Source organism: Erithacus rubecula (assembly GCF_903797595.1).
Source record: "Erithacus rubecula genome assembly, chromosome: 3".
NCBI classification, from domain to species: Eukaryota; Metazoa; Chordata; class Aves; order Passeriformes; family Muscicapidae; genus Erithacus; species Erithacus rubecula.
Genome location: NC_136689.1, coordinates 23845469 through 23869999, shown reverse-complemented (window position 1 = coordinate 23869999; position 24531 = coordinate 23845469). Strand labels below are relative to the sequence as shown.

At 39.5% G+C, this 24531-nt stretch overlaps 2 protein-coding genes across 16 annotated transcripts in view; one reads left to right on the top strand and one right to left on the bottom strand.

Moving 5' to 3' along the window:
* SGCE (sarcoglycan epsilon) overlaps positions 1-24531 on the top strand; it is a 452776-nt gene that overhangs the window by 107556 nt on the left and 320689 nt on the right. The window lies entirely within an intron of this gene.
* DYNC1I1 (dynein cytoplasmic 1 intermediate chain 1) overlaps positions 1-24531 on the bottom strand; it is a 182582-nt gene that overhangs the window by 132455 nt on the left and 25596 nt on the right. For all 4 annotated transcript variants that reach the window (XM_079301007.1, XM_079301009.1, XM_079301010.1 and 1 more), the window contains exons 5-6: positions 11441-11500; positions 7342-7457 (exon numbers count right to left, since the gene is read on the bottom strand). In XM_079301007.1, the coding sequence (XP_079157133.1) occupies positions 7342-7457; positions 11441-11500 (176 nt within the window). The remainder of the gene's footprint in view (positions 1-7341; positions 7458-11440; positions 11501-24531) is intronic.

Genomic DNA, 24531 nt, shown 5'->3' with positions numbered 1-24531 from the left:
AGCAAGTTGGTTTCCCCATAAGGAGACTGACTACAGTGTTTTTTGGATTATTCTAAGGGAGAATGGCTTCCCCTCTCTTGGGTGGAGGATGGGATCCACTTGCTTAAAAGCAGAGAGCAAGGATCACCCATTAGGATGGAGAAGGCACAAGGAGGGGTGGTATAGCATAGTCCCTCTCCATGAAGGCTGCAAAAGCTCTGAGGCAGTATTGTTTCCATGCACAGAACAAAATTGCACAACAGCCCCCTCCAAGGCTGCACAGGCCAAAAACTGGCTCCTTGTTTCATCAAGAAGGCAGTTAAACTTGGGTTTGTTCCTCATCTTTTGTTGCCTGAATGGTTTAGAGAAGGCACAGTTCAGCAGTGACAAGTCTGCTGTTCTCTCCCCACCCTCATAAAGAATTACCAGATATACTTTCTTGGCTTGCATTTAATGCAGAGTTACCTTGTGCAAAAGAAACCAGAGTCTGCAGAAAGTCAGGGACACTTTGGAGCAAGAAACTCCTACATGTATGTGCCTGGTTTTCAGGAGACCTCCCCAAAATTTTTTTAAGGTTGTGGAGGAGCTGCAAAGAGTCAAGTTACTTGATCCCTGTGTAATGAAATGATCAAGAAGAAGTCTAAGATCTCTAAAGAGTTTTCTTTATTCAGACCTCCAACTGTGCGTGACCAGAGGCAATCTTCTGTCTGTTAAACCAGTTCTTAGTAGATAATTCCCTGAGAATTACTGATGCTTAATAAATTGTCAGATCTGCTTGCTCAAAACAGTTTAGCATTAAAAGGGCTCTCTGCATAAGACTATCTGAGAACCATCTTGAGAAAAGCACTTTTCCAGAACTCTTTAGAGAAAACTTGGAAAGAGAAACAGGGAATGGGAGCTAATACTGAAATAATGACTGCTGATTAATATACTGTTAGGCCACCTTTTAGAAATTGACTGGGACAGTCTTGCAGAAATCCTGTTTGAGCCCAAGCCTGTTACATATTTTAGGAGAACAGACATTTGACAGACTGTCTCTTTCTGCACTCAAACACCAAAATATCCATGACCAGACTGTGGCCTCTTCATTCTTCCTCCAAGAAGAAATCCTTAAAAGTGTCAAATATATTTGAGAAACACATTTCTAAAGCCAAGTCTATATTCTAATTCTGTAACACATAAAGTTATCATGAGCCAGATGGTCAAGAAAGCCTTCAGAGGCTTCATAGATACAGTGTCTGTAGCTTGCTAGGAGTGGAATAGAGAGCTACCACACCTGGTAGCTGCCTGTTATGGCTGTTCTGGAATATATATATCTTAACAAATGGTGGTTTACTATTTGTAATTCAAAAAGGGATTAGCAATAACAATGGTTTGCACTAGTGCATTATTGCCCTGAATACCTGTGACTGTTTTTTTTTTTTTTCTAAATAATGTAATTTATTTTTCTAAATAATGTAGTTTATTTCTAAATAATGTAATTCCTCCCCCCCTCCATCCCCCCCCTCACCCCACCCCAATTTCTGTGTAATGCCTTGGTCTCTTCTCACACTTTTTTCATCAGCTCTTGCATTCATACATCTCATTCATACACATCAAACACCTTCTGTTGTGCATAGTTCTTGCCTCGGACAAAAGGAATGTTTTTCCTGGGGTCACCCCATCCCTGCATCCTCCCTGCCCGCGTTCCGCAGGCGCGGCGCTTCACGGCTGCACCACCAGAGGGCGATGCCTGAATGCCTTTCAAAGATTTTTATGTCAAATTTAAGTTTTTTTAAAAAATTAAAATCCACTTTGAAAACCTTGTTATTTAGAAAAAGTGATGATGTTGTAGCAGGAAGAAACAGGAATTATTGAAAGATTGCTATACAATACAATGCCTCAAATCTTTGCACTGCTTCATTCTATCTCATCCCATCTTGAACAGTCTGGTACAACAGTACAAATTAAGCTTTGTTGTTTTAATCAAACAAAGCCATGTTGAATCAGAGTGCTTATGGCAGCTATTGAGATCCATGGTACAACCCTGCTGGACTGCAGTCTGAGAAGAAAAGGCAAAATGGATTTTTATAGCTTACTAACAACACCTAGTGATACATGGTACCACTTAGGATGGAGCATAGTATTTTACAAAATTACAAAACATTTTTACAAAATAAGTGTCCATTAGTACAAATCCTAAGGCTCTGTCTCTTTAAAAAGTCTCTCTGCTTTACTACTGGTTCATCTTTACTTTATCTTCTCTTTTTGGTAGTGATTTCTACCCTAGTTTTGCTTTCCAGCACCTCCTTTTGTTTTACAACAGAAGGTCTTTGTTTTCCCCCTAGTTATGTCCACTTTCCATCACACATTATCATGTATCCTGACACATAAGTTGCATGCATGGTAATGCACAAATGTGCATCTGCATTTCCCATTAAATGAGGCACTCAAATCTATCCTTGGTTCCAGACTTGTCCTTTTCAGACTGAAGCTGAGCTTACAATTTTCTGGAAGGGAAAAGCCAAAGTAAGCTCTTTAACTTAAACCCCATCTTCTGATCCATGAGCTCTAGCCAGATTGGCCATGGGAAAGTTCAAGTATGATCTCACTTAGTTCTGGGACTGGCTTTTCCAAAGTACAATGTGCAAAGCTAAAGCTGAGTTAGTCAGGCACAGCAAGGCACAGCAGGGCTGGGGCAGAGTTTGCTGGGTTAGAGGGTTATAGGTCTGCTGCACAGTGTCCTAAAGCATGTACAGACAAAGATCTCCTCACTGATTAAACCTGGAAATCTCAGACCTTGACAAGCAAAATATAAATAGGTTTTTCCATGGATTATATCATGGAAATTATAAAATTCCAGAGGCCTGACTTGCTTTAACAGCACTGTAGCTTGTCAGTCCTAGTCACAGATAATTTCCCATTCAATCACCAAAACTCAAAGTAGGCCTCAGGCCTCACCTGATGCCAATGTATCTTAGGCATACGCATTTTACTCAATAATGACAAACCTAAATCAATATGGCTATATAAAGTGCTCTCTTATCAAGTTTGTCAGTGAAGAACTAGCCAATGCTATCAGTGGCACCCAGAGAATTTTAGTTCAGTACTGCCTGCAGCAGGCACTCAGCATTTGGTACCACACACAGATACCTGAACTCAGGTGTCTCATGAGCCTGACTGTGAGCAAAATTCCCTTCTCTTCCCTTACTGCTTAAAAAAGGGGTAAATTTTTAAGGAAACCTTAAAAAGGAACCTTAGTTCAGAGAATTACACTGTCAGACACACACAGAACTCTGGAGCTCCAGCTCCATTTTGCCACTTCATTCCAGCCTACTTCCAGATGGAGTAGAGAGCTTATTTTTCTTTTTTCTCTAATAGTCAAAATGCCCTTAGTGTTTGAAAATGTCAGATAAACAGATGGATCACAGGTCTCAGTTGTGTTCTTTGCCAGAACTGGGCTACATTTGTGATGTAGGATGAGGTTACCCTGCTCAGGAGGTGAGTATGGCAGATCATTTGTTTTCCCCCCACAAAAAACATCTGTTGAAGATGATAAACTGATGACGTGCACATGACTTGTTTTACAAAGTCAGATCTTCTCTTGGACACAGGACCTACTCTTTCAGGAATGCATTTCTGACTAACCTATTTGCAGTGACAGACTGTCAAGCCAGAATGTGAGAACATCTCATTTTATTGATGAAGTAGTTTCTACTCCACAAAATAGAAATAACAACACTCCTGACACTGGACAGCAAAGCCAGAAAACTCACAGAATTTCTTCTTCTTGTAGCCCTCAGTTTCTGAGGGATCCAGGTCAGAGGATATCTCCCTTCTCTGAGATTTTACCTCCTGGCCCATTAAGGAGCAGAACATTAAACTGGAGATGAGGCAGGCCCCTAGCAGAGCCTGGATGAGCAGAGTGTTTTCCTGTTTGAAAAGGTGGACTGCAGGCAGTCATCCTGAGCTCAGTCCCCTGCTGTGCAGCAGGCAGGGACCCTGGGCAGAGGCCAGGCCATGGCATTTCTGTTTCCTCCTAGGTGCACCTTTAGCAAACAACAGGTCTGCAGTGCTTTGGGGGGTCCAACCATTGAAGGCTGCATGGGGCTGCCATGCCTGAGGGGATGTTAGATCCTCTGCACAATGAGGTCCCAGAGACCTCTCAAAATATATTTGGCATGGTCTAGGTCATAATCAACTCCAGAACGGAAAAAACAGCCCAAGTGAAATTTCTCTCAATCCCTACAAATATCTGAATTCAAGTTCAATTATAGCAGAAGGAGGGGGAAAGTAAAGAGCATGATTTTTTTTTCTCAGGCTCCAGAGCCAAGATCTGTGTGTTTTTGAAGTCATCCTGCAAGGAAGAAAAGGCTGAAGCTGACTGTGACCTAAATAAAGCAAAAGAATTAGGTACTTGTGATCAAAGGATTGAATGATGCATATACACATCTCCCTAAATAATAGAGTTGGTGGGGGAAATGACATGTCATTATTCCTCTGAAATAAAGCGAATTACCTGTTCTGAAAAGAGGAGGTAATCTGTTTTTTATACAGTGAAGAATAAGGCTACACTATTTCTTCTAAAATTAGTAGCTGACAAGCTTAGACTCCAGTGCACATAGCATCTGGCTCTCTGGCAGCACATGGACTTATCAGAGTGAACCCTTCCTTTTCCAGTTTTATAAGGCTTGGTGGGCAATAGCCATTACCACAAAGAACATCTGCTGAGCTCCAGAACAGCAGTAGGTTTAAAGTACCTCAGAGTTTCTCTCTCACTCTCTAGAGCACCAAATGCAGAAAACCTGAGGAGGATACTTCAAAAAAGCTGAAGAACTTTGAATGGAGTCAAAGTTCTCTTTTCACCCATCTTTCCACTCTTCATTAATTGTCTTCCAAACAAGAAGCAAGTATGGGACAATCTCATCCTAAAATTCTGCATTTTAACATTTTCACTATTTAAGGCAGGCAGTGAAAAGTGAATTCCAAACACTATAGTCAGACACATCCAAGTAAATAAGTTTCTTATTTTCTATTCTCAAACCCTAAAGCTTCAGATGCAAAATAACTGAGCTCATAACCATAGTAATGGCTGAACAAATTATCTTGAAAAGATAATGGCTATATTTTATTAAATAAATGCATAGAAACAGTGTAGGGACTTCTTCTTTAAGCTGCTCTCCTGAGGAATCTCTCTCTACTGTTCATGTTTAGACTGACAGTATGAAGGGCTCAGCCTTCATAAAGAGGTTTGGGAGATTGGAAGCCTAAGAATTCATTTCCATCAGACCTGGGAGATCAAAATCACAGTGGTTATTTATACCCTACAGAATTTCAATTAAAAAGCCTCTCAAGAAAATAACCAAAATTTCCTGAATCTTCTTCACTGGTGCATATCCATAATCATATCCAAGTTATATGCAGAGAATTCCCCAGGAGCAGATTGGAAAGGAAATGTAAGTTACACTTTCTCTCCCATATCTGAAGAAAGAAACTGGGTGATATTTCCTCTGTGTTTCAATATGGAAAACACCATTATTGTTGATGTTTCTTTCTTGGCTGTGATGACAGAGAATAGGGAAGATAAATCCAGTCACCAAACCCACGTGTGTGACCTCTTCCATCACAGTCCTGGCCCAGGCAGTTTAAAGTGCATGATCTTCTATGTTTGCACTTATATTCTTTCACACAAATGAGGAACAAGTGACTATCCTCTGTGATAGGAGGACCAATTCAAACCACACTTCCTCTCTGCTCATTTTCCTGATTGCCAGGCTCTATCACACTGTTATTTGGGGTTTTTCCTTTGAAAAGTAGGAGATGGTCCTTCTGTCTAGCAAGAAAAGGCTTTTGTAATAGTTGAAGAGGCCCTTGGGAAAAAAGCAAGATCTTACTGAAAGAAGATGCTTCCTTAAGTGAGCCTGTCCTTTTCAGAAACGCAATTCAGCTCATGAGTGCTGGAGTCATAGGTCTGAGGGAGGCAAGCACAAAACCATGTCTTAAATTCCCCATATCCATAGATTCTTGCACTGGATAAATTCCACGTGTCAGAGAGTAATGACACCCTCTCCATCTGATCTCACAATGGATTCGTGACAATGCTCCAGTGTTGAGCATCAACCAGTCTTAAGTAAAGAAGACAAAGACTCAGGGGCAAAACTGATTTTCTCGAGGCTCCAGCAGCTCACAGAGACACAAGCAGAGAGAGAAGAGCTGGATTGACCCAGGGAGGCTTCTGAGACAGCTTCTCCCTATGAGCAGGCAAAGCTCCCTGGACACGCTGCTCAAGGAGCATCATCCAAGCAAAAGGGCTGTCTGAGTTTGAAGGCACTATTTCAATCCACAGATGACCAGGGTAAACTTGTGTTTCAGAAAATCTAGCTCAGCAATTTCTATTTCTGCTTCTTAAGGCAGAGCTGGTAACTCAGTTGTCAAAAAAACCCCAAAAACAACAACAACAAAAAAGCTGGCCATGCTTATCACTCTATTTTCCCTGACAGTAATTTATATTTAGACAGATTTATCACCACCACCTACTGAACTTACTTGACTGTTTTTCTTCTCTGAATGAAGCCTGGTAAAGTTCTACACCATCTTCTGCAGAAAATTACACAGTTGCTGAACTTTCCTTGATCCTTCATTAACAGTAAATATTATGGTCAAGACTGCTATGAGTTTTTCCTCTTCTATCTACTTTGTTCCAGTGCATAGATAACATCAGGCTAATCTGCAGTTCTGCATCCAGTTTAAATGGCACCACTGACCTGCAATCAGCATTCTGTGGTACAACACTTGCAGATCAGCAACCCCCTGCCACTCTGTGTGTTTACTAATCAACAAGAGAGCCAAACAGCCAACAAACAGCCCCATGAGTACAGCATGATGTCAGCAGAGAGAAAGAAAGGCTGTCCACACCAAAGTATGCAAACCTCCTTTTTCAGTACATGGAGCCAGGCTGCAACTTCTCCCTAAGCTTCACCTACAGCAGAGACACAATTACCCTGACCAAACAACCACGGGCAACTTTCCAACACTGCCTCTTTACAAAGCACAGAATTCACAACTTCCTTGAGAAAGCATTAAAAAATTGAATAAAGTGCAATTTTAATTACATTCATAATGATTTATTTTTTAAAATGTTCCCATTAAACTGCTATCTAAGCAGAACCCATTGTAAATCAGAAGTAGTTTGGTTCCACCTGCATTTAAAGTGGTTTTTTAAATTATTCTCATCAGAACAGCCATTAATCACATAAACAATAGCTGGCTTGCAGAAAATACATGATAAGCAGCTATGTTATGACTTACTATTATTTTTATTACATTCTTTATCTCAGATGCAAATTTCCTATTTTTTTTTTTTAAAGAAGACATAAACCTTACCTTCAGACTGATGTGTGGCCAGAGGTGTCTGTGTCTCCTTGGAGTAGGATACCACCTCCCGAGGTAAGAAATCCACCTGGGTAATCTTTGACACCCCCAGCTTGTGCAGTCTGCGTCTAAGGTGGAATACACAACATCAAAAGGTCAGTCATGTGAAATGGAAATCAGCAGCAGGAACAAATGTTTGCTGTTATGAACAGGATAAAGATACTTCAGTGTTTGTTAAGACAAAACACAACACAGTATGCATGAGAAGTATTTCATTGCAGTGAAGAAAATTAACCTGGGAACCATTTATTGTAATAAAGTGCAGTTGTTGAACCTCTAGATCATGCTGCTGAGAGGGACTGCAGATGGGAGAGAGAAATGGCCTGCTTGTGTCCCTATTAACATGCAACAAAATTCTCTTTCATACCATCATTATTATGATGTTCTGTCTGCTCAAAGGAATTCATCCTCAGCCTGGGAAACACAGTTATGGAAAGGGTACAGTGGGTTTAAACCAGGATGGATTAGACTGCCAAATGTTCAGCTGGGAACAATAACAGTCTTTAACAGCCAAGGGGGTAATTGCCATAAAGAGGGACATTCTTTCCCTTCCACAGAAATTGTTAATGGTGGCACTGAAGTAGGTTTATGATAAGTGGAGTCCTAATGCAAGGGCTGGATGAGAGCTAGAACACTGGAACTGGAGCAGAGAAAGTATAGTCTTCTATTTTGTCCACTTCCATTAATTCAAATAAATCATATGAAATAAATCTGTGAAGCAAACTAACTGTAGGTGGGTAAGGGAAAAAGTAGAGAGACATCTGAGCATGGTTGTGAACACTCATAGTTGTGCACAGTTCTCTCAGCAGTGGGGGAATAAATCAATTTATGTCCTGAATATTATTTGACTGTTGGTAGAGAGTGAATAATATGAAAATGGTTACTTGGAAGTGTTTTACCAGAAAAAATGTCAACTTTCAGCAGAGAAATAATTCAAACACAATAAAAAAATGAACTAAATAAGGCCAGTTACCTAAACCAACAAGTGTGAGCATGCTTGTGTATTTATGGGGAAATGAACTCCTGTACACAAGTTTCTCAACTTGCCACATTAAAGAAGATAACTTGGAATTTGGAAAGGCAGAAAATAATTACACATTATCCATATCCTCTTCGTTTTCCAGACTATCAGAAGAACAGAAGTCACAGGAGTCTTGAGCTAATTAATTTACAGTGGTTTAGGTATTCAATTAGGACTGATATCTGAAAGGAAACAGGAGTCTAAAAAGGAAACTGTCATCATTGGATAACACCTACTGAATTTTTCAGCTGCATCAGCTATATTTTTTTCTAATCTGTTTTACTGTCTGGCTTTTTATTAAGCTGACTGCAATTACATTCAGCAGGTAATCAGTACAAATCAGCTGTATTGTGCAACAAACCACTAGAGCAGAAACACTTAGTGTAGCTCTGAGTCTCTCCTCCTTTCAAAGAAGAAAAATGAAGAAGTCTCCCTCCTGACAACTATCTCTGACTTTGCCAATATGAACAAAAACTACAATTTCTACAGAAAAGCTTTTACCTCTTTATTGGTGGCAGAAAAGTTTTTTCAGCTAGTAAAATTTTATTAGTTTTACATTTTGTAGCTGCTTTAACCTATTGTATGTGTGAATTCAATCTTTAATAAATATCTCACTCCAGCAAATTGTCACATGCTTTTCCCCTCCCAGTACATCAGCTTTTTCCACCTCTGTACATCAGCACCAGATGTACAATCTCTGTTGCCTACTTGGTCAGTTTGACTTCCCTGTGTATCCAGTCCCCTGCTGCCCCAGGCTACTCTTGCCACTTACTGAGGTCCTTAATCCTTTGCATTGAGAGCCTCTCTTGAGCGTGTTCTTGGTTAAGTATAATTCCTAATTAATCATGTGTCTAATCTGGACCTAATTAGAACCTCCCCGAATTCTAAAACATTTTCACATGAGGTCACTCTGTATCTCCAGGAGTGCCTGAGGATGGGGAACCTGACCCTAAAGGAGAGCTGATTTAACTGCTAGTTAATAGAACCTCTTTGCCCACTGTGTCCCAGAAGTGAGCTGTGCTGAGACAATGCATGGAATTCTTCATCCACAACACTTCAAATCCAGCAGTTTGTACAGGCTGGTGCCTGTGCAAATGCCTTGTGCCACCCATATCCTGTAATTACTGGTGAAGACTAGGAGATCCTTCCTCATCTGAAGGATTGTGATCTGTTTATTGCTATTTGCCTTTGTCAAGCCACCTCTAATTGTTCTCATGCTTCCAAAAGTGGGCCTAGCCTTTGGTCCCAAGCACTCAGGAACAACTGGAGCATCCTTTCAATATCTGGACTCTACCAAATATGTGCTGTAATATTCTAGTCTTTAGTTCTTTTCAGGGCAACAATAAATGGTTTATTGTTTTCCCATCCCCATTTTTCATCCGAGGTGCTCATAATTCTCATAAACACAATGGATATTCATCTTAGAGAGCACATAAGTGTTGAAGGATTCCTTTCCAAACTGCCAGAAGTCAGTAGGAGGAGAGTGACTGAAACCCACACACTAAAACTAATTCTTCTGTCCATAGGTATCATAAGAAAGATGTACCTACTGGAAGTGTTTTGTGACACACATCATTTAATTGCTGACTGTGGGATTTCTTTTGCTTTGGCTTTGTTGAGGTTTTTTTGCTCTAATCTCAGGACACCAGAGGAGAGTTTAACTCTGCCTTGGGTTTGAAGACAGTTTTCTTTCAAAAGAGGTAGGACTTCCATTAAAATTTATCCCTGTGGATTTGCTCTTTGGCATGCTTCTTTTCTGTCTTTGCACTGACCACTAGTAAATGATTGAATAGCTACATACAGAGTTATCTTTTCATGAGTCAGATAAAGGAACTTGCCTTGCACAGCTATTTGATAAAACTTGATCCTAGGAGTTCTCATCTTTTAATCCAAACTTCTGCAAAAAAATCAGCTGGTGTCTTTAGGTTAAAAAAGCTTAAAAAAAAAAATCTATCTTTTTGGTATAGCCCAGGTAAAGTTGTAGAAGTGTGACCTATTTGAAGACACATTCATGTGTAAACTACAAACATTCCTAGGAGTTATAGATATGGAGAAGTATTTCTGTTTGGAAAGCTCTCTGGATACCTTTTTTCTGGATCTTTCCTGGTGAATAGACCTAACACACCTAACTGCAGCTGGGAGCACTGTCACTCAGCAGCTGAAGGGAAGCTGTTGTTTTCCTTACAGAATGGTGAATGAAGCAGCACATGAAGTCAAAGCACAAGGCACTTGCCTGGAGACTCAAAACAGGCAACCCTGTTCATTGGTAGAGCAAATTTTTCAGAGTAGTGACTTGTTTTCTTCTATGACTCATGCTCTGAAGAACTTGAGGTACTGCTACCCACCCTTTTAGAAGAACAGGTTATCCTAAATACCTCTGCAGGCAAACATTTGTACATTATTTAAATTTTGTTTTAACTTGTATGGGGTAAAGAAGTTCCATCCCAAACCATCAAATATCAAATTTAGCTAAATGACAATTTTTTAAAAGCTTCATAGGCCTGAACTCAACTAAGATGGCAATTATTCTTGGACTAAGATCAGCCTTACGTGCAGAATTTTAAGCACATACACAGCTCCCAAGGGACAAGGGGACATTGTTACTGCATGTGGGAACAGTGCAACTATTGCAGGCAGAAAGGAGATGGGAAAGTATCTTGCAAAGGATTCAGAGAGAACAGTCTGAACCTACAGATACAAACAAGATCGATGTAACTATACATGCACATATCTGCCACAATAATAACATTTCATCTGAAATGAAATAGTTATTTGTATTGTGTTTCAGGCAACAAAAATAGCAATTTATCTTCTCATAAGCTGGTTTAAATAGCTGGGGTTTTTTTCCCACAAAGATGACTTTGGTGAAGCTTCTTATTTATGAAACTAAAAAAAAAAAAAAAGGAAACTTAAATTATGGTCTTTTTGAGTCAAAAAAGCAAATGAAAATCACATACAACCAGCTCAACTAGGAAGCATTTTCAACATAATTCTTGCAAAGAAAGGATAACAAAAAGAGCTGACATATACCCAAGTTCAGAGTCAGACTGGAGTTGCAGCACTGAGGGGTCTGTGTCCCATTGCAAGGTCCTAGGGTGGTAATCAGCCGTGCAGCACGAAGGGGAGGGAAAAAAAGAACACACAGAATTAACTGAAAGGATGAACAGAACCCCATCTCTTAGTTACATGCTCTATGTAGTACATTCAACCTCCAGGTGCAAGCCACAGCCACCATATGTCAAAGAGGGTTTGTATGTCAAACTGAGACAGGGCAGGCAATTTACTGAAATTACATATTATTGATAAACAGAGGAAAGAAGCTGGATTTTCTGTTGCATATTGATTAATGAAACATGGGGTTGGTTTTCTTTTTCTTTTTCCTGAAAAAGTCTAACTCCTTAACTTAGGTCGATGGATTCATAGTGATTTGTAAAATCTGCAGACACTATTTATTTATGTTTTCATGATAAGGTGGACTGAGCACTTGCCATGAACTCCACTGAAGAGTTTACCCCTTCACACACTCCTGAGTCAGACAATAATCCATCCTGTACAGCACTGCTCTGGGCAGGAACATCACACAGTGCATATGATAGCAAATGGCACACTGACACCAGCTCTGACATACTCTGAGGGTATCTGGGACAAAGAAACAAACTCCTCTTCTTTTCCTCCTGATAAAATTCCTGGGAAAGAGGGCAAAAGTACATCTGAGAGAATCAGGTCTATGACAATCTCTTGTGGACTGCTGTCAGATGAGGCTGTCACCAAATGTACAAATGTTCCAGGTGTGGTCTGAAGTGAAGATGTTGCCCCTTGCACTGCAGTGCAGTTTGCCATGAAATCAGCTCTAAAACACCTTGCCAACACTCACAGAGCCTTCAAAGAGTCTTGTGAAATATTCAGAATCCTCCAATTTAGAAATGCAAAAACTGACATATCGAGGCCAACATTTCAAAAACACCTGCTCCTTCCCTGTCTCTTAATTTTATTTTATTTTTCCACACTCAGGGAGCCACATCTTATATGCAAGAAAACTGCTGGAATCCATGACAGAATCAGGAGCACACTACTGGCTCCTGAGCACTTTTTCCTGCAGTATGAATACCAGATTATGCACTGCTATTACCAGCAGAGGCTAGAGCCAAGGAAAGTGCTCCTTCACTAAGCAAGCAAGTCTTCATGAAGACATCCTGGGTAAAGACAGTTGACAAAAACCCCCCTAATTTCTTTTGAATACAAATGCTGAGGATATAGAGATCATAAAACATTATTATCAGGTTTAGCCAAAACCTGCCAGCTGTGGTAAATATACCCAAGTCTTACTGCAACAATAGCAACTTCTGCCAATGAATCACTGATATAAACTAACAAGGTACTGAATTAGTTCAGAAATAGACATGTTAAGGCCAAATAATTATTCTACCTCCTGTCCTTACTAAACTCACCCATTCTATTACGAATTTTAACTCACTCTCTGGAGAGATAAAGGCATGTGCTGCACTCTTGTCATAGAATTCCAGAATGAAAACAATCAATCTCAACACCTTGTGCATACAAAAATAATTAAAAACTGTAATGCAAATCTCCTTTCTCATGCAACAGAAGGGCACTCATTTCCCTCAACTTCTTATGATCTATAGCAACATTTATCAGGATAAAAGACTTTATACTGACAAAGAAAAGCTTCTCCAAAATTAAACTGTATTACAAAAGGTCAAAAATAAAATAATACAGAAATAAAGAGCAGATTTTTCCCTTGTAACTTGACTGCAGTGTAAGTACAGTGGAAAATGTATATAAGATCTGAATGCCTGATGCAAGGCAAAGGCATCAATGACTAATGCATTATAGATACTCCACTAAAAATGCTATCTGTGTGAAGATTACTCTTGTAATGTCTCTAAGGTCAGTTGCATATATTAGGACTTGCTATATAAGAACCAGTTTCTAATTTTACTGCTGCCTAGGGGCTACTTATACATTCATATTCAGGTTTTCCAAACTCTTAAAAGAATATACATGCAACTCATTTCAGTTTCCTCCTCCCAACATTCACTTTCAAACCTACAGGATTTGTAGGGAGATGAAGGCTATCCATCAGAAAGAACACCATTATAATCTGATTAAAGCAAGAGCTTGCAACAGGTCTCTAGAAGTATGGTGCCTATGTTCCACCTCCAGGAATCCTGGCCAGGTGACAAGTGTCACCTTTACATGGTACCCAGATAAAAATGTTGAAAAAAAAATTAATTACCGATCTCCCATACTCAAGACAGCATCAAATCCCAAAAATTATGAGAAGAGCAACACTTGTGGTTTGGACCATCACATGCAGACATGTATAGAAATGTTCTTCCCTTTAGTATTTATTAACAGGGATCTCACATACAGCCTTCACCACTCTGGACACTGATACCTACTTTTAATAGCAATTCTCCTTGACTTCTAATTATACCTGTTTTCAACAGCTTTAATGCATCTGCAAAGCATTTCCCAGATTTGTGCTCCACTGTGCATTGCTGTGTTACCACTTGCATAGGTGTGAGAAATAGATGAGGAAGCAATCTGCTGAATTGTCCTCTCCAGCTTGGCCAAGCAATGCTATCACAGAAAATGAGGCTGCAGCTAACAAATCCTCATGTTTCAAGTTTCTTGCCCTGGGAGATATAAAACAAGTGGCTACACTCAGGTAATAGAGGCTGGAGAGCACAGGGAGTGACTGTTTCAAGGAACACTGTTGATTTGTTCTTTGTCTCTTCCTGGCACCTGAAGAATGTCATCAGATCAAAATGAAAATGAGTGAACAGTGAAGATGTAATCTGGACCTGTAATTTAGCCAGTTTCCATGGCAATAACATTAAAAAAGAAAGGAATAGATTCTTTGAGGTTTAGCAACCCAAAAATGATGTTGAATAGCCTGTGCTGTCATCCTGACTAGAAAATAAAAGCTAATCTGTTTGTGATGAACAGCCATTGCATCCCTTGATCATATGGATGAGCATCACAATTACACTTGTTCTCCTCTGGACACTCCTCAGAGGTGATTTTAAAATGCCACTTGATCTCAGCAGAAAAGCAGTTGCCAATCTTTTTCCAACTAGTGCATGAGTTCCTCCCCCAGATGCTTCTTCATGAGTAAAAGGATTAGGTGCTGTTATTCTTTTTTTCTTTCTAGCTTCTTCATAAGAGAAAACTGCAATGGCTTGACTCAAGTCACCCAGAGACAGAGGTGGAGAAGGAATGTCACAGACCCTGAGGACAAGTGCATGGCCTAGGAGTCAGCACCAGGCTGAGGTGTTCCCACCCTGGACCTTTCAGAGAGCACAAGTGGGTCAAGGTTCCTCTAAATGGATTCAATGGATTTTGGCACAAGTCTATGTAGAAGAGATGCAAAACCTTTTAGTTAGCATTTTTATGGGGAAAAGAGAGGAGAATTAGACCAAGCAGGTAAAAGAAGTGCTCCCAGTCCACCCTCCCATGGGTGAAGGGACTGACACAGTCATGGCAAGCACCCCTAGAAACTCACTGAACAGCACAGTCAGGGCTAAGCCAGATCAGTTTCCCCCACCCCAATAGCACTGACACTATTTTAATCAGTTCTACCCAACATTGTTTCAGAGCAGGGTGCTCTATCAGTCTCCCACACAGGGGCAAACAATAGCCCAGTGTCATGGTCCATCCCCCTTTTACACGTTCAGTGCACAACAGCTGACTCTGGCTCACTGGGGGGCAAAAAGCTGTATTACTAAATATCAGATTGTTGTAAAGCAACAAAGGGAATAAGGGCTGTTAGCTGCACTAAGAAGACAAGGTACAAGTGTTATTATTTCTCTTTAAACTGATCTGCTTTCACTCTCTTTAAATAGGCATCTCAATAACCTATTTTTTTTTCTTAAATTTAGGATAGTATTAATACTGGTGCTATTTCAGCTCTTACTACTGAAGAAGTAACAGATAACTTTGACACATCATATTTTAATAACCTGAAGAAAGAAACCAACAGGAGGAAGAGGCCCAGATGTCATACATTTACTAAATGATTGGATGGTCAAACAACACATATCTCTTCTGAATTCAAGTCCAAAGCATTAGGAAGATATTCAGAGAACAGTTCTAAAAGGTCAGAGAACTGTTGCAAAATTTAAGGTGGGAGGAATTTGAATAGAAGCATTCCTTTTTCTGTAACATTATTATTATTACCATGGAAAAAAGCAGGCACTGCCATATGTTACAATGCTTAGCATAACCTTACCTCCAGAAGATTTTATTCTGATTGCATAATGTCAATTATGTGGATTAAAAATATGGAAAAGACTAAAATAAATAAACTAAAAATAAAACAAAACACTTGAAACCTTTTGGAAAATTCCCAACATCAGAATGCATTGATGAAGCATTGATTCTGACATCTAAAACTTTCTGGAATCCATGAGAACTTCTCAGCTGATTTAAGAAACTTTGGGTCTGGCCTTAGCAGTAGTGTATGAAACACAAAAGGCTTCAGTTCCAATACATACACTTAATAATCTGCCATCATAAAATGATATTTAATATCTGCAATCAAGGTCATATCACAGTAGAACTTGGCTCTGGGTAAGTGCTGCAATCCAACACTTTTCATATGCAACATACTGACAGCTTAGTTCTGACTTGGCTACCCTGCAGCCACAATCAAATCCTCCCTCATCTGTTGCTGATGCTGCAGAACATGTGTTTTGCATGACTTCTTTTCTCCCCCTCTTCCCTTCCCGGGTCAAGAGCAGCCAGGCCTGAAAATCCATGCTTTTGAATAAAAGGCTCCTCACAGGAATAACAGCAAATTCTGCTTTCCCAGGGGCTTCTTGCAGGGCAGAAACCTCTTTGCAGCATTGCAAATCACACATTCAAAGCAGAACTGGAGGAAAGCAAACACCATATTCTGGCATCTCCTGTCACCAAGAGCTGTTGTGCTCTCCAGACCAGGAGGAAACTGCACTGACAGTGCTCTGAGACCCGAGGTATCTCCTGAACTCAGATATCTATATGTGTCCTTAATGAAACACCATTAGATCTGACAGGCCCCAAAACAGCATCTCCCCTTGCAGCAACAACAGTGTCCCAAAATAACCCTTCATATGGGAAATAGCAATGCCCTCCTAACCCTAAAATTCAGTGGCAGACTGTGCCATGACTCCACAGATTAGGCTCTGCCAGGGTTTTACAGTGATTAAAGGCCAATCCACTAAGCAGAGCATTGACTGTTGCTAAACTGAAACAAAGAGACCAGAAATGAAGGTGGGACTCACCCAGAACATATGGACTCACCTATCCTGTAGGAAGTCTCAAGGCAACTTTGCTTAGCAGAGCAATATTTCTAAAATGATGTGATGGTGACCAGCCCCATCCTCCCCATCTGTGGAAGGCAACCCTGATGTTGCAGGGAGTATTTACACAATCTTCAGGCACCTAAATTAAGGGCTCCACCAGTGAAATATTACCATGGACTCTGTCCATACAAAGAGAAAGGCAGGAGGTTGCTCCATGCAGCACTTCCAAGCACCCAACTCAGACTCCAATTGTGAGTAGGTATTAGAGGAGGTTGGTATCTTTACTGTTCACTCACTTGGATCTGCTGAGAATTAGATAACAAAGCAATCAGCTGCTACTTGACAGCCTGCAGGCTTCAGTCTCCTTCATGCTTTCTTTTCTTCTAAATTCAAATGCAGCTAGCAAAATAAATCAATTAGGAAAAAGAAGCTAACCAATAAGCCCCAAACTGCAGAGAACACAATTCTTGCTTCTGACTTTGATGTAAGGAGGAGCCTCATGTTTAAAATCATAATTTTAACCCTGGATTACAATGTCCAAAATATTCAGAATTGCTTACATTAGGAACTTTGCACCTTCATACTGATGGCACACTGAAAAACATGTTAGACCCAATTCATACAACCTTAAAAAATACTGGGCATAACAACTGTGAGATAAGAAGCCTCTTTCAAATCAACAACAGAATAAAATGCTAAATGCTAAGATGTGAATACATGCATTTTTAAAATATGAGGTATGACCAAATATTGTCAGTAAATTGCAATCCAGTAGTATTTGCAGTTTCAATGTGTAATCTATCATATATCTAGACCCTTTTTAAAAAAAAAAAAAAAAAAGTCTGAGTATTGCCAGAATGAATTTAAGGCTAAATAATTATTTAGCTACTTTAAAGAGTTCTACCTAGTTTGTTGTGTGAGTTTGTCCAAAGCTCCTAACTTGCTGCTGATTAAATAGAAAATCTGAACAAAGAAACTGTTAATGAGAAATTACTGCAGATGTTAAAATATGTTTGTACACATAAGCCATTTCTTTTTATTCCTTTCACTCTACATTTTTATAATTTTAATTCTCTTCACTGTGATTTTTATTTTCTGATATCTTTTGTACTTTTGAAATTTGTCTCCAAAACTATATTTAAAAAAAGAAGCTACTAGTCAGAGATGGAAAAGTACCACTTGCCTCAATGGATGGTTTGCATCTAAGCCACTATTCTGCTGCCATCTGTGCCCTGTTTTGCAGATCTGTTCCACTTTGAAAGGATTGGCAAAAAGAAAATACCTTCCTTGTGCTGCTTGTTTTCTGAAGCACTCTATGACAAGATGGCAATGGGCAGTTAGGGAGGATTTGTGCCTCTCAACACGATGCTCACTTGTGCTCGTGTGCTGCTCTGACCTCCCTGTGTGTTCTTGTGCTTAGAGCTGGGCTGCTGCTGCTAATCATAAAATAAAATACATTCAGAGACAAGGAGTTTGGCACTGCTACTGGAGCACAGCCAGAAGGTTTTGCTTGGGTTTGCATTTACACTTCCAAGCAGGCTGACACCTCTGACTTCCAGTCTTCACCAATAAAAAGAGCAACTCTGACCTCCCTGAGAGCAGAGCACTGTCTTTTAGCTGCCTGCCTACCATAACAGCCCTTTTCAGAATGGCATGAGTTTAAAACACTCCTTTTTCTAAGGTATATTTATGAAAAATAACATACAAATAATATTTAAATCACATGTATATTTCAAAATTCTTCTTGAATCAAGGCTATGATGCAGAACGGATTTAATAGTTTTCAAATTCCATTTGACTTTTAAATCAGGATGAACAATTCTGGCAAGCCTGCAATGATAAGGACATATCACAGGACCAACACCTTGCTGATTCCCATTTCACAGAATTCCACCAATTAAATCAGAAATTTAATTCATCCAATCTGCTGAACTTATCTGCTATATTTGAAGTCTGTCCTATGATTCAAGTCTACACTACAGATCTCCTGGTAATATCATACTCACACTTTATATTCTCTAGCTACAGAAATCTTAGTCTGCAAATTTATGCTGGTTTATCAGGAGGGGCACTATGGGCAGCAGCTGGATCTGTGAGGACAGGAGGTCAAATAGTTAGAACTGACACAGATTTACTCAGAGTGCCAGATACCAAAACGATCATTTTAAAAGTGCAGTAATAAAAAACAGGTTTGGGAGCAAGTCACAAGTTGTTTTATTCCCTTAGCAAACCCTGAAAATTCTTTTTTTCAAACATTATTTTTGTCTTGGTTTTCATACCAAGAGTAATTCTGTGCAGCAAAACACAACTCAAAGGATCACAAATGCAAAGAAAGAACTTGGCAGGAGAAGTTTTATATGCTATCAGCTTGTGCAAATGCTTGAAAGGAACTGCAGTACTCACATTAGGGGTCTTTGATCCAGACCCCATGGATATGCATATGAGGAAAGTTTTCTTATAAACTTCAAGGGGATTTGGGTACAGTTGCATAAAAGACAAAATCATATTTAACAGTCAAGTCTAGGCAAGGCAATCCACAACCTTTCAGAGGAATCAAAGAGGTAACACGAAGGTTGGAACCTACAACTTTTAGGTCTGGTATTATTCAGGGGAAAAAGAAGGCAAAAGATTTCAGCAAATTTTCCATTTTGCTTTGGCACTAAAGTCCAGTAACTACTAGCTGGAAGAAGAGCTAGTGTTTCTCTTCCTTAATGCAATTTATTTTGTGGTAGAAAAAGCAAAATCATTCCAAAAGGGGATGAGATTTTTTTGCTGCAATTAGGGTTGCAACAAGAACTCATTGTATAAGAGTTATTAAAAATTTTTCATATTAACATCAAAATGTCAAAAGTTTTCATGACCCAATGATCTGACATCTAAGAAATCAGCTCAGAATTTTTTTTTTTTTTTTAGTTTGAACTATTAAAGTTAATAAGTGCATCTAAAATTTATGAATCAAAATCAGTACTACATGGAAAACCATTATTTTCATAGGTTCTGTTTATGGAAAATTGTATATGACCTACTTAGACTGTTCCAAAACTCCTTGGGGGAAAAAATAAATTTAAAAAAAACCAGCAATATGTCACCAGAGGCAGCAATTCCCACTTAACATATTTGAAGAAAAATCCTAAAAATTGCATTACTGAAATAGTTACTCATTGAATCTTTTAATTTTTCCAAATAAAATAAAATTGTGAATGGAAATTTCCTAAATCCTTTTAATAGGCTAGAGAAGTAGAAAGCATCAATATGCACTAACTGTATGAGTTTAACTATGTTAAACAGTTTAACATAGGACGTGATCTTACACAATTAAATTAAATCAAGATGAAATTCAGTGCAAGAGAACTGTTAAGCTCAGCTGGCCTTAGCAAGTAAGTTGTTTTGTTTTAAGAGGATTAGTGTTTTAGTCCCTAAAATCATCTGACTGTCTGACTAAATATATGATGATATGCCTGTAAATAACTAAAGAGAACTAACTGTAGCTGGGCTGATAACCTAAATGGTTAAGTGGGGCTTTATATATTAATATTATTTTCTTCTAGATGCAGCTGGGGCTCAGGTTTCCAAGGCATTTTATAAGCACCCTGGGAATGGCAAACTTTCCTTCTCCTTTGATTTATAGCATGGAGATGTTTGCTAATGAGAAAAATAATCAAAGATCTGGAGGACTGAACTCTATCAATCCTTTAGGAAGGAAAGCATGAAAATCCTTAATGATGCCAGAGGCTCACATGCTAAAAGGATTGCAGATGATTCTAATTAATATGGACCATTCAGACTTTGTAACTGGCACACAGTGAAAAACACTCCCTACTTTCTAGGTCAGATATACAGACACTTGAAAGCAACTGCCAAATATCAGTCCCTAAGGTGTCTGCTTCTGTTTATGGACTGAAAAAAAAACCGAAATCAAACCACCAAAAAAACTGGCAGGGAAAGGCTTTAGCTATCTAGGATTAAATATTAATTGAATGTAAAGGAGAAGGATTGTGGTTCTTCTTGTGCAGGGAGAAAAGGAGAGAAAACAATGTAAAAAATCTGTCATTTTTGCATCCTAACCTATGCAGGGCAAGGATTCATGTGATGTGCAAACAGCCCAACACAGTCACCCATTGCTATCCTTCAAACAGGGTGATGTTGGAAGTGTGAGAGATTGCAGCATCACTTTAAAAAGCAGTAGAGTTCCTAGGCTAAAGACAGCAGAGACAACCAGGGATCCCCCAGGCCAGGGGAGGAAGTTGACACTGTCACTGCTTCACAGAAAACATCACCATTCAGGTCAAAACGGCTTAAGGCACCATTTGGCCTCTAAGTCTGCTGGAAACTGTAAAATGAAACGTGTGCCAAGCAACCCTGACAATGGAGCTGTGGTAAATTAAATGGAAAAAAATGTAACAGCTGGGTGTTATTAATTTCTGTCCTACCATGTAATGGTGCACACCCCATACCAAGCCCAAAGCCACTGAAACAGAGTGGCAACACAGCATCCAAGAGGGTATCCTGTTTATCTCCAGCCACCAAGCAGAAAACTTCTCTTGACTCTGTGAATGAGTACACAACAGTTCCTAGGGCTACAATCCCTCTTTGTCTGAATAAAACACCATGCAAGCAAAGAGTGCCATGAAATAGTTATTTTCCCTCAGTCTTTCCTGTAGTTCCCTTAGATTCTTTACATTGTTCTGTACTTCCCTTTGGCTCAGCCCATTTATGAAATAAGTATGCCACTAAAGCAGCCATTTAGAAAGCATTTTGTACATATAAATTGATCTAAGGAAAAAGCACCATAAAGAAAGCAATCCACCACTAATAACTGTTACAGCTGCTGCTCCTGAGGCAATACATCACAGGCCCACTTGTCCTGGAACAAGTGAAGAAGGATCCCTGTCATTTCTGGATGTGGTAACACAATGAAATGCTGGTAATTCAAGGCTGAGTGGCAGTGATGAAAGAGCATCATTGCACAGAACCTGTCAAATGCATTTACTTAATGAAAAAGTAGCTAAGCCTGAGGCAATACAGTTCTGTTGGCTGTGGTTTCAGCAGATCCTATAGAAACATGGTTTTGCTAATGTCTGTGAGGTGTTTTCTGCAGCTAAAGAGAAGATAGGAAATATGATGTATGGAATATTAAAAGTCATCTACTACAATAATCCAACCTTCCTGTACAGGTGAAATAGAGACCAGAATCCACCTTCTTTTGCTCTCTTTGTCTGTCTAATTAAACAGTAGACACTTAAAAGGGAGAATGACATTCTGATACCTTTTTCAGCTTGTTGATGCCTTGTATTACTGTTCTAGATAAGAAACTGTTTGAAAATTAAAGCTGAGTTGCCAAGTCTGATTTTTCATTAATAAAAGACAGAACCCAAATATTTTGATGACATGTAGATCATGAGAAATCATCAAACAAAAAGAATCTTTCTGAATTTAAATATTATGTAGTAAGTACACACTGGCTAGAGAAAGTTTTTTTCTGTTTTTTTTGACTGACAGTGAACAAGATTAAATACAAAACTGTAAAGTAATGACATGCTTTGACTCATCTGGAGCCCAGCTACTCCATAGCTCTCTCTTTCCTTTTGATTGTGTATCTGAAAAGCATGAAATGTTTATGTTTGACAGTCAGAGATGAAGTAATGTGGGATTAACACAAGACTAGTGTGTGTGTTTAGATGCTGCATTATAAATCAGAACACCTATTATTTAAACAAAAATGAGTAAACAATATGCTGCAGAGAAAAAGGACTGGAATCACATCTGTTTCTTCCTGCACTGGGCCAATACAATCTGGTAGTGAACATCAATACATTGAAATAAAACATATCTCAGTGTATTTCTTTTCATAACAAAATGGCTCAAAGTGGCCATGGTGGATGGAAGGAACACAGAATCGCACCTGATGAAAACATACACAAATGCAGACTAATACAGTCAGCAAACTTCAAAACAGAAAGAGAGACAAGAAGGCATGCTCTCAACTCTGTATCAGTAAGGACATCCAACCTAATGTGACAGCTGCTGCTATATTCTGAAATACAACTGGGAACATTCAGAGGTCACAGTGACTGCAAGAGGAACTGATGTAGTGGACAAAAAACCCATGCTATAAGCCAAAGCCAAAGGTGATACTGCTCCTCAGAGAAAAGTGCTCCAGCATTGCAGACAGCTGTTCTATTTCTAGGACTGCTCATTTAATGTATTTTAGGCAGAATAAAAAAACTAGTGATGATGAAACAATCAGGACTCCAGAGTGATCTAACTTCTCCAGCATATCACTGCTACAAAATCTCTTTGAGAAATCCAATTTCCCTTTATTTTTTGTTTTCTTTGCTATCTAATGCAATGCTCAAATTCATTCTCACAGGAACAAGCATTAAATATTTAGAGCTTCATCCGAAAAAGGGCTAATCCTGCTTTACTGCAAGTACACTTCATAGACTGAAGGAAGTTAATCAATTTCAACACATAAAACTTCTCTCAAAACCTGTGATACCAAAGAAACAACAACATAAATCAGGTAGGAACCATTTAATCCAAGTATTACATTGGACCCTAATCCAAATATGAACAATAATTACAGAATGAGTAGCAATAGCCAAACAAATCCACAGCACAGTCCAATGGGCTATGAGAGAAATAGTAGAAAATAATCCAGCTTACATTATTTTACAGCAGACAAAGCATCATTTTGAAATAACCATCCTCTGAAAGAAGCCACCTGAAGATTAATGTCTTTGTCTTTATGTGAGCCCAAAAATAATCAGGTACCTAAACTTTTGCACAGCAAAATATACAAGTTAGAAAGCAAAAGAGCACTGATAAAATTTTTGCAGAAAGAAGGGCAACCATTAACCTTTACACATCCAAGACAGCTGAGCCTGGTGCAGTTCACTGAGCTGATGGAAGGTAGGAAACCTTACACCCAGCTTAATGGGATTCTCATGTTCCCCAATGCACAGCAGGAAGTGTTGCACACATGGGACTCCACTGGACACACACTCACACAAACACAATTCACAATAAATGAGATGCTACTCACAAACCTACCACCATAGGAGAGTGAGGCTAGCTGAGAACATGTAGGATGTTCCCAGCCAGGAATACATAGGGGCACTGAAGGATACAGGGCAAAATGGGCCACAGAGATAACTCACACCTTGGTCCCCAAATGGAACTCCTCCCAGCCCAGTGAACATGCCAGGTGAACACAGGATGCCCTGCAGGGAGCACAGGATGCACACCAAGGCAGGCTGGTGTGAGCCCTGAAAGCCACCCAGCCACAGCAGCACCTCCTCCCAGCACAGGTGTAATTCTGCTGTCTCATGTGGGGTTGGCATGCTAAGTGCAGATGAATTCTACCTGAGCCAGGAAACAAGGTCTGTCCAGGGAGCTGCTCAGCCCACAAAACCTTATACTGCACTGCCTGGCTCTGAGGCACTCTGCAAGGTTTGTCCTTGTGCACTTCCTCAGACAACACAAACCCAAAATTCATGGCTGTGAGTGCTGCAAAGACAAGATTTACCAATGTCTAAGCTATGCTGAGTAGAAGAAGATATCTCTCTATGGGCATGCTTCAATTATATTAGTTAGCATCCTTTCTAGCACACTAGGGTAGCAAAAGTTCAGATTATCCACCAGGGAGATGCATACAGTTATTACAAAGGCGTTTTATATTAATAGAGGCAAATTTGTGCTTCACAGTATGCTGCAGCACAGCACCTCTCAGCAAATGCCTTTTCCTCAGCCCCTTCCTTCACATGCATTCAAATCCACATTGAAGCTGTGCATGTCTGTGCACGTACAAGC